Source organism: Mauremys reevesii, linkage group 21, assembly GCF_016161935.1.
Source record: "Mauremys reevesii isolate NIE-2019 linkage group 21, ASM1616193v1, whole genome shotgun sequence".
NCBI classification, from domain to species: Eukaryota; Metazoa; Chordata; order Testudines; family Geoemydidae; genus Mauremys; species Mauremys reevesii.
The window spans coordinates 8121164-8139912 of NC_052643.1; the positions used below are offsets into that span (position 1 = coordinate 8121164).

An 18749-nucleotide genomic window follows, 5' to 3' on the forward strand; every position below is an offset into this window, starting at 1 on the left:
ACATACTTAATAGCAAAGTGGTCTCAGAATACTAAAAACTTTTACTTTTACAAAATATACTTGCCAAAATAAATTAAAATTACATTCTATAATGCAACTGTATTTTGGGGATTTTTTGGTCCTCCCTGCTCTAACCACTAGACAATACCGTCTTTTGGGATTTAAATTAGACAATCAAATGTAGTAGTAAAACAACAACACTTCAGGTAACATGTTCATCTTATAAAAATTGTTTAGCATCCTACAGAAATGACTTCAAAACAGCATATATATTTTTAAAATCTGAACTATAAAGTGTTGGCTTTATGAAATAACTATTCACTAAGCAAAGGTCATTTCCCTCAACTCTTTTTAAGAATGTCATATATAAAGGCTCAAGAGACAAGGTGGGTGATATAGTATCTTTTAGTGGACCAACTTCTGATGTTATGAGAGAGCCACACAGAGCTCTTCTTTGGGTCTGGGAAAGGCCAGACAAGTTGATGGCATCCATATCTGTATCAAACTAAGGAATTATGAGATACCATGTAGTGTTCATTATGTGTTGACATTATGGGGATTAAAACAGAGTACTTAATATTTTGGACAATGCACTCGGACCGTAAACAACAATCCTGCATTGGCAGAAAGACAGACGAGGTAACCTAATTCCCATCTCTAATTTCTATTATTTGATTTTATTACATTAAAGGTTAATAGAGTGGTTGTTTTGTAATTTTACACTTTTGCTATAGGTATGGTCAAGAATGGGTATAAGAACCATTTTCGTTTTATGACAGAAACTTTTTAAAAGCCTCTAATGCTTTACTAACTGTTTTCTGGTTCCTAAGAAGATTCTGTACATTTCTGATTTCAGCAAAGAACAAAGTGTCACAGCCAAGCTACTGCCAATTTCTGCTTCCTGCCCCTGTAGTGGCTGTTTATCAAAGGAAGTTGGGAGAGTGATTTGTGGTTCCCTACCCTTGTACATCCAGCCACAGCTTGTGGGATTGGGATGGAGACATAATGTTCTTCCTTCCAGCCATCATAGCAGGGCCCATTTTCTATTTTTAAATACCCTGATGGATATGACCTCGTATCCCATCTAATCTTCCTTGTGTAATTACAGTGTTGTCATACTTAAACACCTCATATTATACTTAAGGTGTCAAACAAAAACAAAACTCTACAAAGATTTATCTCTGAACAACCTCTTTCCCATTCCACTTTAGCTTTCTCTAGTACTACTTACTTTCACATTAATTCACCTATCAATAACTGGTAAGTTATAACAAAATATTTACCCTTATTAGGTCATAATTACCTGAAAAATCGGCTGTTTTCAGACTCCATCGAATGACACTCTCGTTTGCTGCTACATACCTCTGCTGCCTTCTGCACATTAGTCCAATGAATGGGAGTCTTACAGAAAAAGACTCCCATTCCTTTTGGCCTGGCCTGCAATCGCCAAGATGTAAGATGTAATGGAATAGCAAAGGAATCCCCTGGCATTACTGCTGGAAGCAGTACAGGTTCTGCAACCAAATCAGAAAGAAAAAAACCACATGCTTCAGGTTGCATCCTTTGGTCAAACTATAAATAATTTCTTCAGTTATAAACTTTGGACAACGCTTTTAATGAAAGAAGCAGTACATTTCCCATTATACGTAGTTCATCCAGTCCAAATGCCAAACTGTTGTTTAAAGTGCCCCTAATATTGAATGAAACAGCAAGAAAGTCCTGCTTATAGAACCAGTGGGCTGATTCCCAATTTATTGGGAATGGATTAAAAAATTAGCTGGAGTTCTAACTTTGTTTCTCTGGTTGCCTTGGTTAAAAGTACCATTTTAAGTAGGTGTGGAAAGAAAAGTTGCTCATCTATTACTAGAGTTCAAATAAATTGCCAAAATAGATCCACACTCTTTAATTACGTCTGCACACAGCGCCAAAGACCGAAAACTTCTGCCAAATTCTAACTGTTGGAGAACACAAGGACTTCATCTCATCTGTGGCATGTTCTAGACATGGACTCCTAAGGAGGTGTGGCCCTCTTACATCCTCATCTCCTCCAATTCACCTAAGCAGCAAATTAAAACTCCCTTTGGTTCCTTCAATTTAGCTTGTTGACCATTTCCCCCCGAGTTAGGGCTATTTTTTGTCAACACAAGTATAGTGTTGAAATCTGTAAGGTTCCCACCTTCCCCCCTACCTCTTCTCCTCAGTCCCCCCGCCCCCTCCAAGAAAAAACAAATTCAGGTGTTTTTCAGAACTTTGGTTCCAGGAATCAAACTTCATTGGGGTAATTGGTTCTTCTACCATTATGGTGGATACACAAGATAATTTGGGTTAAAAACTGTTCAAGAGTGTGGATGTGAGACCACTATATCCCAGTGCCTCAGATCTGCACTGAAATACTCCAACGTACAGAATTCATTTCTTTGCCAGTACTAGCGTTTTCCTTGCTCAGGTGAAAGATGACTGTCACATAGCTGCAGTTAAAGAAAAAGAAGCAAGCCCTCTCGCATACGACACAAATATACTGTAAAGTCTTTCCAATGCACTTGTTTATAGAGCTCTCAAGCTGTTTGAGTAAGATGATGAAAATCCTAGACATTGGGTAAAGAATCTATTGTTGAAAACAAGCTTATGTAACTTTGACTTAAGGCAAAGAAATAAAAGAAGTCTGACTCTTCTAAACTGAAGACCAGTAAACAAAGCACAATACTTTAAGCATTCCTTTCTTCTGCTTTGAAAGAAGCTGGGGACAGGAATGTCACACTAACTTGACAATAGCATAACACAAAATTCTTGTTGTTGCTTGAGATTTCATACTTTATCCACAGGAAAAATCTCTACATAAGATTTTTAGGGAAGTCTTATGTGCTTTTATACTTTGAACCTTTTGATGGCCTCTTCTAGACATTCATTTTTACTAGAGAACAGGACAAGAAAAATTTTGAGACAACCAGAACTGGGGCCATCATAAATGGTTCTGACGGCAAGGTTTTCCTCACCGATATGTAGCAGGGCAGTGTAGCGATAGCATTGTGAGACTTACTGTCAGGAGCTGAAGGGCTATCCAGCCTTAATTCCATTGGTGTTTCCAGCCTGTTTTTCACAATCAACGCAGAGCGCACTGTAATCACCTTCCGAGCGCTACCTTCCATGGTAACTTCAAATACCACACGAACCGGAGGCAATGAAGAAAACTGCAAAGCCATTTTAAAAGTTTAGGTATAAGAAAATGCAATGATGATATCTAGCAAAGGAACACGCAATCTTTGCAGTAACTGCAGCTTGCCAGTAACCCAAGGGCCACACCTAATTTACACATTTCATATATTTTTTTAAAAATACTCATAGCTTTTACTTGTGCTTATATCATGTTTGATAAACACGAGCTCATTATTTGGGCTGGTCAACCTACAGGAAAAAAGGAATTAAAATAAAAACACAACGAACCCACTAGAAAGGAAGAGCAGATTTGGCCTGCTACAATCATTGCTCTTTATGAACTGCAACTCTCCATATATGGTACCAAACAGGAAAGTGGCTGAATCTTGGGCATTCCTGAGCTAGAATGTTAAGAGCATTATTTATCTAAACATTTTTATTAGTATGTTTCATGTTTTCAAAAAATTTCAAAATAGCCTGTGATAAATCAAGGTTCTGTTCATTCTCATTTTCAGTCACTGCCCTTCTGCATACACAGTCAGAAAAATATCCTCAGATATCTAGATTAACAAATAGTTTATACACACACAATGCATCACCACAAAATCCTTAGTGACATTATAAACTTTAGAACAATTCATCTTTCCCTTCACACTACAGGAACATAAAAAAATCCATACTGTATATGGACCCAAAGAAAAATTGCTACAGTAACTATTGTTTTAAGAGACTGTGCCCAGAACATGCTGACAATGTTCTTGTATTTGAGAAAGAACGGACAGTCGGTCCAGGATTCTGAACTGCCAAAAACTTTATTAAAACAATGTAAAAAAACCACAAATATAATACAATGAAATGTACATAGTTTTGCTGACACTTGCCAGCAGCACATTCAGCAAGTCTAAGATCATAAGGAAAAACACAGAAGTATTTTATTTTTTTAAACACAGCCCCAGTTCTGGGTACAAAGTTCACAAGAAGATTTTAAATAAAACAACTGAGACACCTCAACTAAACTCACCATCCAATGAAAGCAACTCACAATACTAACCTTAGTTATGGGGTTAGTAATTTACTTGAGATTTTCTATTTCAAAATATTATGTCCTTAAAGAAGAATTCTAAAGATTCTGAAGAGAAGTATTAACAAATATAATCTTGCTATCATGTTATGCTATAGTATATTTTATTTAATTCTTCAAGTTTTGCTCTTAAATATTTCTGGTGAACTCTGAATCCAGTTCAGGTGGAAGACAAATAGTTCTGCATTTAACCTTGCGCTCCCAGCACTGCGGATGACAACAGCAGCAGGAGAAGATGAGCAGTGCCAAGATCTCTTAGCTTCATCATTTAGGATTGTTGTTTTAAAACTGATTCAATAATAAACAAAAATTCTGGCAGGGAGAAACTAACACTTCTTTTTCCTGGAATTAGTGACTCTGTCCAAGAGTCATTCAATGATAGTGTTTGAGGAGACAGTACTGTTCTATCAAAAATAGAGCTGGTCATTCTGCTATTTGTGCAGATTTTTGATAATCTGGCCAGTGTGGGTCTTTTGTGGTTATGGCGCTTGCTTTTACCAATGTTCCCTTCTGTTGCCGGTAGCTCCTATTACTACAATACTGAACACTTTTTGTAATATTTAAATCACAGGTTTATGCAATATAGGAGAAGCCTTACTGTTCCTTTCCTAAAATGCCATATTTTAGCCCCACAGGATACAATTCTCAAAAGGAATTAAGGACATGCTCCAAAACTCATTGTAAAGCAATAGAGAATCTCCACTAATTTCAACGGGTTTTGCATCAGGCTCTATATACAGGTAAATGTATGAACTGGAATTTCCATTCAGTTTGCTTATGCCTCAGTCTTCCCCCATACTTAATTGTGAGCACTAAATATATCAGTTTTTTAAAAGAGTTTTATGGTGTGAAGATGTGCCCAGAACCAGTGTTCTACATAGACAGTAAGCTTGTGGGTCAGAGACCTTTTTGTTATGTGTATGCAGTACCTAGAACAATTCAAGGTTGGGGCCTTTAGGTGGTACCACAATACACATAAATAAATAAACAAACAAACAAATAGGTTAGAGGTAGAGAAAGAGTGACGTGCCATAGCAAGCAACCTTTTCTTCTTATGCTTCTTTTGCATAGGGGTTAACATGTCAAGCAGTGCCAGCTTGGAAAAGATGTATTTTCCTTTTTAGTTTGCTGCAGATTAGGGTGTCAAAGTAGATAAGAATAGAGCAGAGAAAACAGAGAGCAATGCTTCGTAACGCCTTTTCGTGATTAGTGGCAGTTCTGGAACAGCCTTCCAAGGGGAGTGGTGGTGGCAAAAACCCTAACTGGCTTCAAGACTGAGCTTGATAAGTTTATGGAGGGGATGATATGATGAGACTGTGTACAATGGCATGTAGCCGATCAGTGACTGCTAACAGCAAATATCTTCAATGGCTGATGATGGGACACTAGATGGCGAGGGCTCGGAGAATTCTTTCCCATGTGTCTAACTGGTGGGTCTTGCACACCTGCTCAGGGTCTAACTGATCGCCATATTTGGGGTCGGGAAGGAATTTTCTCCCAGGTCAGATTGTCAAAGACCCTGGGAAGTTTTTGCCTTCTTCTGCAGCATGGGGCACAGGTCACTTGCAAGTTTAAACTAGCGTAAACTGTGGATTCTCTGTAACATGAAGTCTTTAAATCACGATTTGAGAACTTCACTAACTTAGCCAGAGGCTAGGGGTCTATTACATGAGTGGGTGAATGAGGTTCTGTGGCCTGCAATGTGCAAGAGGTCAGACTAGATGATCATGATGGTCCCTTCTGACCTTAAACTCTATGAGTGGTCAGTTCTCAAAAAGGTTCACATTAAAACATACAGAAATTTCAATAACTACCCACTCACCTATCCCTTCTACCTTTTCAGGTACCATATCAATGCCTATAAATCTATTCCAAGAAAACTCTACCAGATGCTCCCATTATTCTTTTTTTCTCTTAGCTGACCTGAAAGTCTGCAGATCCTCTTCCACGTTTAACGAAGTCAGTGCCAGAGCGAACTAGTTACAGTTCTGGACAGTCACATTTAACAAGTGCTCAGTCATCTTGGAAACTACTGCAGTCTTATTCTCCAAAAGCCTTGCACCTTATGTAAACATTTACGTCTGAGGTAGAATGACTAGTGGTGTTAAGTGTTAACATTCTGATTTGGTAGGGTTTTATATTCACCTCACAAATATGTAACTGATGACCTAAGGCACTAGAGAGTGCACATCCTTACGAAAACATCTGGAGGATGAGTTAGCATTGAGCATAGTCAGAACAAAGCAGCAAACAAGAGGACACGGGGAGATCTGCATTGAAAGAAAGGAGAATATTTCTGGGTCAAAAAGGAAAGTGAAAGAGGAAGAAGGCTGAAAGGAACAGGATCAACAGGATATGAAACCAGAATCAAAGAAGGTGAAAACCTAGACAAGAGCTCCCAACCAAGTCTGGACTCATTTCACATATACACGAAGGTGTATATTGTCTGGGTTTCTTGAGAACTGTTTGAAATATCGGAGCGATGTTCAAGATGCTCCCTAACCACAAAAATGCTAATTTTACTAGTTTAGTGGACTCTATCAGCATGAAAAAGGACATAAGTTAAAGTTATACAAACAACTATCCACACTCGTGGTATGTGGGAGAGCTGATGTTGGTGACTCTCCATTTGAATGATGAACAGTTTTGTTTGGTCTCCTGAATTACTACATAACTATTATTGCTGTGTAGAACCCCTAGTTCTTCAGAAATTAGCTTATTTATAAATAATCTAGCGTGCAAACAGATCAGTTCCACCCAGTGTTGCTTGAGATGATAGAGAAGCAGCAACGTGTCATGCTGTTGCAAAATTAGTATGAAATGAGGTAAGTCACACAGAAGAGTAAGCGTCTTTGGTGTTATGAAGGGTGTCCTGCAAGGACGAAATAAGTTGTTATTCCTTGGGGATGTCTTATTTTTTTTCCATTCTGCCTCAAAAAATAACAACTTTCCTTTCAAAGGAAATAATGGAAGAATGGAAGTAACCATACAACAGGTTCAAGGAAATAGGAGTGATTAAATCAGATGTCAAATAAATACATTGTACTGCTGGGGGAATTCTGTGTCACTGCATGCGCACAGAATTCATGTCCCACACAGACATCTTTGCTTCCCTGCAGAAAATGATGGGGAAGCAAAGGAAGCCGCAAGAGTGGTCATGCGCCAGAGCTGTCCGGGTGAGAGATGGTGCCACTCAGGCTAGCTGACTCTGCAGCTGGACACTGCCTCTTGGGTCCTAGTGCCAGTTGTCCTCCCCTTCTGTGTGTGCTGGGAGCCATCCTGTTTTCTGTACAATGGTGAGTGCCTGTGGTGGGGCAGGGCAAAGGGGTCGGGGTGGTGGAGTGGGGGAAGAGGCAGTGGGGAAAGAAAGGGGATGGGACCGGGCAGGGGTATCATAGAATCCTAGATTATTAGGGTTGGAATAGACCTCAGGAGGTCATCCAGTCCAATCCCCTGCTCAAAGCAGGGCCAACACCAACTAAATCATTCCAGCCAAGGCTTTGTCAAGCCGGGCCTTACAAACACACTAAGTTCCTCCATACTTGGATCCTGCTGGGCTTAGCCTGCCTGCCCACATTTGGTGCAGAGGGGAAGGGCCCCGGGTGTTTCTGGGGCAGGCTCAGCCCTTGTGCTGTGTCAGGGTCGGGTGCAGCCTCACCATCGAGCCCCTGTCCCCAGGGAAGAATAGAGGGAGGGGGTGGGCTTCAGGGTGACCTCCCACCTCCATGCAGTCAGTGGCCTGTGCTCCCCATTGCCATGCTGGAGCCTCCACTTGTATTTACTGACAAATAAAATTTGCTGAATTTTAAAATATTGTGCGCAGAATTTTTATTTTTTTGGAACAGAATTCCCCCAGGAGTAACAATTATCTGATTGTGGAAGTCACAGTATCATTGCATGGGTACAATCTGTACCAAGTCTGTCAAACTGTTTATAAAGAGAGAATAACAATCACTCCATTCATAGAATTATTCTACTTTAACACATGTCTAAAGGAACAATGAAAAAAATGTACTCACATAGACGTGGGGATGTATTATATTTGTTCTACTGATGGGGCTCCCAACCTAGACAAGAATAAAGTAAAACTTACCAATCAGAGCACACTGTAAACTGCTAATGTCCCTTCTAAAGTACCTAATTGCTTTGTGAGAAGCAAAGCTAAACTATAGTCCATAGTCTTCCTGATGCTCTCCATGGCTCTGGAAAGGTGTCAGGAAGATTAGTTCCAAAAAGTAAAATGTTATTGTTTCCTGTACTTTGTAGTTCTGTTGTTCTGTAACAACGAAGAGAGGGGAGTTGCTGGAACATGTGTCAGTACTAGAGATATATGCAGAGTAATTTCAACCACAGAGTAGTTCTTTACCACATCATCTTGCTGACATAAGCAAAACCAGATCTTAAATATATATATGGCAAGGCAATTGAGATACTATGCTTTCTATAATATGCAACTGTCAAGATTACTGAAAATATTAAACAGGTCCTCCACACCCAAAAGTCCTGCTGAATAGTGATTTGCCCTTTGAATAATTTTATAAAATTAGAGCCAAGTCCTGCCTGATGCCAAGAGACCATCAACTTTAAATTTCCCTGGGGATTCAGCAACTTGCAGCCTGTTGCATTATCTACTCCCTATGCCTACAGGAGTTTTGTCATTAGGCTCAACCACGAATGCAAACCTGTGGGCTGGCCCAATTAAATGTTTTCATTCACAAAACAGATTTTTGTTAAAGCAACGATACCCCAACACAACAATCCCAGAATTACACAAAATTGTCAAGATCGTTTATTTCCAATCAATTAACCATGGAAGGCAGACCTAATAAGCCTGCAATAGAGGAACAGGACATCGGAGTAATGTTGGTGGGATTCATAATTTTAATCAATGGATCCATGACACCTTCACTAATGCAATATTTCTGTCAATCTAAGCCTCGATGCTCTGTTGAGCACAGACTAACTTTGATGACTACCGAATGTAGGTTATTTTTTGCAATGTGTAAAACTGTCAGCTGGTAACTGACCCAAGATCACTAAACACTCATTTTGAGCTGACTGAAGAGAAAGAATGCCCTATCAGTGAACAGTCACTGCTCTTCAAAATTTTATTTCTAAAGAAGATTACTACCAAAGTAAACTTCGTGAAAAGATATCATTGAAATATACACAGAATCAGAACTTACAGTAGAAGATGATGTGTTCTTGTCAGGTGCTGCATATCGGAAAAAGGTTCCAACTTTGTCTACTGACACCGGACTGACTTGTTCCCAGCCATTTACTCTCACTTGCAGTTGATGAATTCTTAGGTCATGTGTGTGCCTGTCAGTTCAGATAAAATCAAATTATGACTAAAGCATCATCTCACAAAGGAAAGCCAAGACAATAATTAGAACCAATATATGTCTGGATTTATCTGTTGTATTAAGAGAAGATTAATTCTTGACTATTCAAATGTAAAAATACAGTTTTCTATTCCAAGGATTTTAAAATGTGCTTTTATCCAAGGTCAGCTAATACAAATTATACAAATAAAACTATAGCCCGTATGCACTACATGCAAAACAAAAAATAAACTTGTTCAATATTTGTTAGTATCCTCTGGTTTTAAATTCAACTGCTAACCAACACATATTCTTCACAGAGCGTGCAGACATTCAGTTAAGCAAACCAACAATTTTTTCCCCACCAGTTTCTCTAGAAATACAGGAAATACCACTTTTACAAAATTAAAATGAGAAAAATCATTTATACACAACTCCCATTGACATCAATGTGAATAGGTTGCTTGTCTAATGGCAGAATTTAGCCACAGATATTATATATTTTCAAGTATGTAAAAATTAAGGAAAGATTAAGAAATTGCCAAATATTAAAAAAAAATCTACTGGACAGCATTCCAAAAAGTATATTCCCGTGAATGGGTATATAAATGTGTGTTCCTGTCAATGTGTGAATAAATTCCAAAGGAAAACTGATGGTTTTCTCCTTCACCTGTGTCTTAGTTTCCCTCTGGCTTCAAATTCGAATGGAATCTCCTCACTAGTGAGAACTTCTCGCCACTCACTGACATTGTGTGCATCATCAAGAAATGTTCCATTTTCCTCAGGGACGACACCTGGACTCCCACTGTGAGATAGCGCTGCACTGTAATCAGAATAACACCAGACTAAAACTTCTGTGGTATAAAAGTAGTTGTTCTTAATTTGTACATATTCCTGAACAAAAAGGCAACTTAGCATCACAATATGGTAAAACCTGTCTTATGAGAGAAAACTAAGAGCTCTGCAAAAAAAAAGAACTGTCTATCGGAGATGGTCTTTAAAAGGTTTAAAAAGAAAATCAAACATTGTACTGGCAACTTTGGGAATGCTTCAAAGTGATTAAAGGGTCATCATGATTAGAGATTTTAGCTTGTGTTAAAAAATTTAGATCCAATATGAATGAAAGTGACTTTTTTTTTTAATTTATTGCAAATGTCACTATGCTTTCTCTTGGCTTTATTTTAAAAAAAATTGAATAATTAAAAAAAAAAAAGTTGCCAGAAAGGGCAAGATACATCAACAGAAAACAAATCTACTTTCTTATCCTTTCCCACAGCACCTGCGTCACAGAAAGGCATGACAAATATTGTTACAATGATACCATAACAGTTCTTTACCGGGTAGGGGTAGTAGTTAGGGTAGCAAACCATAGAGTGCATCCGGTGTGATTCCGCAATGCAAATGGTACAAAGGGCTGTCTGCGTTTTGGGGTCTTCATTTCAGCTATAAAAGAATAAAAGAGGGCTTTATTAAATGTATCTCACAGAAACATGTTAGGTACTGACAAAACTTGGTGGAGATTTCACAGTTATAATAAATCAGAAAGTCTAGAGAACCAAAACTGGAACAAAGTGAAAGAGAAAAAAGTAGAAATATATAGCATAATAGAAATATAAAAGCATTTTTACACACACACACACACACACACCCCCCTTGTGTCAAACTGTCATCACTGAAAACTGAAGTCCTATATTCACAGAACAGGTATACAGTGAGCAAAGGAAGCTTTCTCCGCACAGTCTCACCAATCTGCATCACCCCCAGATCAGAGGCTCTCCCATTAGGAATGAAAAGTCAGTTCATTCGCCGTGTTCATTCATTCTTGGTGCCTCTACCAAGCCTGGCAAACAAGCATCTCCACAGTGGCGGTGATTATGATGTTGACAGCTGTCCAACTAGGAACTGGACTGAGATCTCCAACACATTTCATATATGCCCAAACACTCATGAGATGGTAACCACATACAGTTACTACTAACCTGGGTTGGATTTAAGCCATCAACTAAAGAAGAAAAGCTCTGCATTACTCACTACTGATCACTGGGCCATCCAGTATCCACTTAAAAGTTATTTTTAATCATTAACAATGACAGCAAGGCAGAAATTTGTTGTCTGTACAGCTTAAGGTCATTTTAGATCATAAAGTAAACAAAAACAAAATCAACCTGAATGCATCCAAAGAAAAGACTAGAACTGTTAAAATGTAGAACAAAACGCTACACAAACTTTGAATAATGAAGTTCATCTATCATAGCTGACCTTTTTCATGTAATAAAGAGTGTGTATGTTAAGACTGTTTTATTAACAAGAGCAGATACTACCCTGCTATTTCTTATTACATTGCATTCTGTCAACTAAGGCTATTGTCCTAACGGGATATTGGTTCTGACTGACAAAAACAAATGGTCAACTTTTCTTTAAAAAAAAAAAAAAAAAGTGGCTGCTCACTAGATTTAATCATTAGGAAAACATCACTAGAACAAAATGATTTTAAAAAAATATAAAGGAATGAAGCCTAATATATTGCTCAGCATACATTTTTCTGAAAGTCAGAAAAAGAGCACAATATTTTAACTATTGCCTTTCACTGCCCTCCGGCGGTGAATGGGATTCATGAAAAGGCAGCACAGAAATTAAATATTATAATAATTGACAATCATTTATCTATTTTCAAATATAAATTATTGTTTCTCATGCTTAATCATTGCCTTTATTTTAAGATGAAAATCCATATAAATAAAGGTACTTCCATAATTCAGTATTTCTCATATTCTGAGGATTTCTACTCCCACCACGACATACAGGCAGTAGTTACTGAGTTCAGCAGGAAGCAGGTCTCTAGTTTTCTATATCTACTGGGGCAGACTCAGCAGGTGTAAGTTGTCATAGCTCCTATGACTTTAATGAAGCTATGACAATTTATAGCTACTGAGAATCTGTCCCACGAAATACAGGAATTTATTAGTGGATAACACATATATACAATCGCTGCCAAGGGTTTAGCCTTGCATAGTTTGTTCAACTGCTTACTCACACAAATAAAATACATGTTCATTATCTTATTTATTTTGACACTTTTATATGTTCTTATGGCAATATAAATTTTGAAAGTACGTAGAATTAGCAGTAAAAGCACTTAAAAAGTGCAAAGTTAAGGAATAATTATGAAGCTTCTGAACGAAGTGGTCAGGAGTGCCTATTAACAGTAAAAACTGTACAGCAGTCTAGGTCTACAAAACATAATACGACATCTTAATATGTCTTTCTTCATACACATACCGACAAGTTGCCAAAAAAGTCCATTCTTTAATATGTTACTGAACATCAGATTCAACAGTGAATGAAAAAGGATGTCTATATTCTAAACAAGATTAGTTACAACTTAATAGTGATTCCACTGAAATTGATGGCAACATTTCTAGTAATTTCAAAAACAGGAAGATTAAGTTCTTCCAGATCAAAATTTTGTCTTCTGCCACTAACAGATTCACAATAATCTTTCTGACAATGGGCTAGATTTAGTAACATATAGCTGCCTCCAGTTATATAGGATTACAGAGCAGAAAAAAAAAACCACTTTTAATCTGGCTCTTAATCAATTGTTGATTTATATTTTCAAGAGCAATTACAAAAGAATTTTTTGGATTGTGTCAATTTTATGGTATGATGATTTTCGAAATAAAACATGCTGTACAGATTGCAGCTTCTCAAACTGCTGATTCAAAAATATAAGAAATAAGAACTAAGAAGGATTTTTTTGTACAAGTTATTTTCTTTTGTTTCAACTCTCATTAAAGTCAATTGTAAAAGTGTAAAATATTGTAATTTAGCCTTCCAGTAATCAAATTTTGGATGAACACAGGACTTCTTACTTAGGCAAGGTTTTTACTTTTACACATAATATTCTGAATGTATCTCTGTGTGTATTATTTTAGTACAAAAACTCATTAAGGGGTCTAAGCAAAATACATTACTCCTCAGAAAATTAAATCCGCATATAGCTCTTAGAATCAAAACCAAGTTTAAAATATATGAATTATCTGTGCACCAAGAGTAAAACATTTATGAAGAGTGATATAAAAAGACTTCAAATGTAGTTTACTTCAGGCTTTCCCCCCAACCATTTGTTAACCTTTTTACATGGGAAATGACTTGTGTCAAACTTGTTATTTACTTTCCCATAATGACTCAAATTGAAAATAACCTGTTATTTTAAATAGGAAAACTTTGTTAAAAAGACAGTAGAAGTTAAACATACAGCACATAAATTAACATTTCATTTATTTAAAATGTTTTACTTTCTGATGCTCATTGAAAACAGATAAATGTGTTTTTCAAATAATCCTAATTTTTAATACACTGAATACAGCAGGGGTATTCAACAGATTATCAGAGCCTGGCATTTAAGTAAGTATTTACAGCACTTGTCTATATACTGAGGAATTTCTACCAAACTTCTACCCTATTGCCTAGGAAATGGACTCAGAGCAGGATATGATTACGCTTTCATTCCCTCAAGGAGATAGCTGCTCAACTTTCCTCCCTGCCGACAGACCCAGAAAATACACGGAGAGATAGACAGGGTGTATGACAGGGATGAACAACTCATATATATGGTACTTGTTACCTTTTATATATAGGAATTAGAGGCTTGATTTATAGGCAAGTCACTTATACAGTGCAGTATTTGTTGAACAAGACATTTCTTAGAAAAAACAAAGCATTCGCTCTCTCTCTGAAGTACGGTACCTCTAGTATAGATCTGATGTTCTAGGTTAGTCAGACTGGCTGTACTCCTAGTTCTAAGGTAGACAAGGGGAAGGCCTGGCAGACAGGAAAGACAAAGTTAGCAGGTAAGGAAAAATGCAGATATACAGGCAGATGCTTCTCTATTATGCATACAAGTATAAGGAGAGTCACACAGACTGTTGGCATCATGCAATCAGTAAATGGGCACTATCTATTTCTATTCCTTCTGGAAAAAAGTTCCAACTGCCACATGGGGGAGAAGAGCAAGTCAAGAACATCCACATGCAATGCTCTCTTAGAATTAAGGTGAATATTCCAAGCAAAATGTTTAGCCAGATTTAATATAGTTTCATTCAAATTCAGTTGTCAAACTGGTTAACCTTAATATCTCCTGGCTGATCTGAGAGACATGGAATTAAATCAGGGAAAGCTTCAATGTTTATTTCTCAACTGATTTTAAAAAAAAACCAAAAAACAGATCATGAGGATCACATTTTCTCTTTGATGGGGATATTTTATTATTCATGTTCAATGCGTATTGTTAAGTAAAACTAATACAGTCAGGCCAAATTACAGTTAGTGTAACAATACTGCAAACCCTGCTGGGATATTAAATTCATTGGCTCGTCATGCTGGGAAGACCATTGCTATTACAGTTTCACTGTGAAAGCTGACACTGATACAGAAAAAGTCCCAGGATTAAATTTGCTACCATACCAAGAAAAATGTCAATAAAACAAAAGAGGCCTGTATTTCCTTTATTATACCAGGAGAAGTATTGTTTTGAAAAGTCATGTTTCTGCAGGAGCTGACTGTATAGCAATTAAGTGGCATTTGGATTGCCAAACTAACCATTTCCCTTGCAGGACTGCAACTCAGAACTGACATCGTCCAAGGATTTCAGAACTTTCTGAAACTTTATGGTCTGTTCACTGAGGAGGGGAACTTATCTTCTGTATTATTGGGCAAAAGATACCTCATAGGTGAATTAGTGCAGCCCAGTGAGAGTGGGACAGACCAGCGTTTTTCTTTTTAAAACTGACTCCTAAAATAATCTCATAATGCTATGGAAGAGGAGCCAAAAAAAAATACAAAATAGATGCTTTTTGTTGTTTCTTCTTATTTCCCTATTCTCTTTTTTAGCTGTAAATGCCAAATGAACAGAGTAACTTTGTGCACTAGGAGGAGAGAAATTTTAGGTGTAAAGAGCTTTTATTTGGCAGTGAAATGTTTACTGAATGGAGGAGACATTTCTGAAGCTCAAGACAATACCTGAATTCTCCAAAGAAACTAGAAAAACTGCTAAGACTCCTAGAACTTCAGAAAAATCACATTAAGTCATGTGACAACTTGAAGCAAGTCAGCTGTCCAGCAAAGAGTTCTCCAGTTCTCAATGGCCTCAGAGAAATAAGCCTTGGTACAAAGAAGACTGAAGTGATCTTATTTTGGAGATCATTAACACTACCCCATAGCAAGCAAAAGAGCACTGAGCAACATGAGGCACAAAACCTCTCCAGGGTTGAATGTACTACCACCATTATACTCAGCTTATTTGTTCTTTTATATGATAGTGTTATAAGATAGTTTGCCATTCACTGAGAGCATCTGACAGATATAAGGATGTACAATTAGCAGTGTATATTCTTAATTCAAAGCCAAGCATCCTAAAACAGAAAATGCTCTTAGAGGGATTATTGCAGTACAACAGACTTCCTGAATTCCTTAAAATGCACTGTGTGCTGATAAATACCAAACTTTCAACTTGCAATGTTATGAGTGAAACGGTTGCATATGTCAGGACTTCCAGATAAAGAAATACATGATTAACGAAAGTCATACTCTGTCCGAAGGATGGTGGGTCCACAGAAGATCCCATCCAATCCTCTGATTTGACTGTCTCCACTTTCTCCTGTTTACAGTAATCTGCCATCCATGACTGCTTGGTACTCGTGTACTGTTCTAGAGGGATATAAACAAAAAGCTCGTAAGAATAAGGACAAATACTAAATGTCAGTAGAGATGACAGTTGAATAAAGTACCAGCTAACTACATGAAATGGATGTTAAAGTCATAGGACTAAAATTACTCTTCCATATTTAAGTGACTCATAATTTATCTCAAAGTTATTTTAGCTGCTAGTTGCACTAGGCCACTTTTATAGGTTAATTTCAAGTCACAGCAGTTTGCTCAAAACAACCACCCTCAGCTACACTCATGTACTGAGCTTATTTATATTATCTTCCTATAATTGTTGTTGTGATACTTTGATAACACTCCTACCATTTATTTTCTTAAAATGTTCTTGGGGGGTAATATCACAATTTAAAGGGGAAATTCATCTTATTTACTACATCAGCTTCAGACACAGTTTGTAATGGTTTTGAAAGTACCACACAAGATTATGCCACTCTTTCATATTATATAAACATGCCCAGGAAAGAATAATCAAAGTGACATTAATCAGTTTGCTGGCACTCACAAGTTTTAATAGAGTGCCCAGAGAAAAAGAAAGTGTGGACTAAGATGATTCCACTCCTCCACCCCAGCTCCCACGTTGGCTCCCTCTGCTCTGCCAGCACCACTTGGAGCAGGACAATTTAAGAAATACTTGAATCCCTGAGGTGGCATTTGAAGGAGACAATAAGCCGCCTTCTTCATTGCAATCAAGCGTAGAGTAAACCAAAGATCCTTAGCTGGCTCAATAAACTCATGAATAAGGACAGCTAAATGCAAACTGTTGAGGTTTTGTTCTTTGTAGTTTACTCTTGTACTGCTGTACCATGGATACCTGGAACTTCGATCAGAACAGGAAATGTGTATAATAGCCACCTCTCCACTATCGATGCAGAAAAAGACTAAGACAAACATTCTGTTTGGCTAGGAGAACCCATATTTCAAGTGTCAGGTGACGGTGAAATGGGGCACTTTTTATTACATAAGCCAAGAGTCACTGTGAGATTTTAAAGTGGAATCAAAAGTGGGATCTTTGTGACTCAGTCTTCCCATAGCAATATTGATACATATCATTACTGTACTAAATGAGTAGTCATTATATATCAGCTTGCTGAAAATTGATAAGCATACTAAAATATTTTTAAATTCTTGAAATGTGGGAAGTTTTTAATGAAAGCCTGCTTTTCATTAAAGATAAATTACTGCTAGCATCTGAATTGAGATAATTCAGATGACCAAAATAAGAATGCCTACTACGCTGTAAAAGATATAGTTAAATTCTTCACACTTTTACCAACTCTGATAAAATATAGAATGTCTGAACCAGCACTTGCCTACAACAACTGCCTGAAGAATCTAAAGAAACTTATACCAAGGCTTATGTCAGGGGACACTGATGGGACTCAGTTAATGTCTAATGTCAGTATCCTGTGCTATACTGGATAATATTCTACGAGTGTTCTCATACACACCAGTTAACACAGAGGTAATATTGATATCCAGACGATGTTTAGCCTTTGCTTCCAGCTTCAGACGGGAAGGGTGGAGGCGGCTGGCTGCCTGTTGTTGCCAGGATACCGAGCACGGCCACGGCTCAATAAACGGCTCCCAGCCTGAGAGAACACAGGAAATATTACCTCCATTAGACAAACATCTTAAGTTCATGTTGGAAAGCTGTTTACATACATAAGTGTTCAGTAAAGACAAACCATGGTGAAAAGGCCCCCTACTTTCAAACACTGTTCAAGATTAACTTTTATATTCAACGGTCAAGCAAATTACCAGATCATATGAAGTTGTTCAAATAGGAACCATGCCAAATATACCCTGATATTCTTATCTAGTTATGGCAGGTTTTAGAAGAAACTAGAGCCTCAAATGAATACTAATTAGTGGTATGACTGAGTACCAAATTCTCTCCTTGTATAAATAAGCAGAATTTCACACAATTGCAGAGAATTTGGCTGTGAACTGATGTCTACTACATGATATCATGAAACACATCCCAAAACCAGGAAAGAAATTACTCATTCAGTCTAGCTAGTGTAGCTAATTACTTCATCATTGACAGATTATTCCTGAAGATGTCTTCATTGTCAACACTTAATAATCCTGGAGTTTTTTATATTAAAATTGTAGAAACATTGTGAACTAGCATAAAATGTAGTTGTTCCTCCCTCGCTTAGTGTTTGATTTAGACCCTGAGCTATGAGAGTTGTACACTTTTTCAAAAATCATATCTAAAGGAATTGTGATGTTCTCATTGTCCATATAAAGGTCTAATCCTATTTGCCTTTTATCAGCTCTAAATATGTTAGATTTAAAATTTAATTGGATGTTTTTACAGTTCTTGTATTATAAGAAAGGTTAAGCAGGCTGGAACAAGAGAATGAAATACCAAAAAGGAAAGTGAGTATAAAATAACAAGAAATGTGATTAATAATACAAGTAAGGATTTTAAAAAAATATTTGATTTTAATGTTGACAGT

At 37.3% G+C, this 18749-nt stretch overlaps 1 protein-coding gene across 9 annotated transcripts in view; it reads right to left on the reverse strand.

Moving 5' to 3' along the window:
* VPS13D (vacuolar protein sorting 13 homolog D) overlaps window positions 1-18749 on the reverse strand; it is a 182156-nt gene that overhangs the window by 105777 nt on the left and 57630 nt on the right. For 7 of the 9 annotated variants that reach the window (XM_039508774.1, XM_039508778.1, XM_039508782.1 and 4 more), the window contains 9 exons: window positions 17733-17873; window positions 16147-16266; window positions 14308-14382; window positions 10896-11001; window positions 10229-10381; window positions 9421-9556; window positions 8254-8301; window positions 3038-3188; window positions 1304-1514 (listed from right to left, as the gene is read on the reverse strand). In XM_039508774.1, coding sequence (XP_039364708.1) covers window positions 1304-1514; window positions 3038-3188; window positions 8254-8301; window positions 9421-9556; window positions 10229-10381; window positions 10896-11001; window positions 14308-14382; window positions 16147-16266; window positions 17733-17873 — 1141 coding nt within the window. The remainder of the gene's footprint in view (window positions 1-1303; window positions 1515-3037; window positions 3189-8253; window positions 8302-9420; window positions 9557-10228; window positions 10382-10895; window positions 11002-14307; window positions 14383-16146; window positions 16267-17732; window positions 17874-18749) is intronic. The other 2 variants (XM_039508780.1, XM_039508781.1) reach the window with 1 other exon arrangement.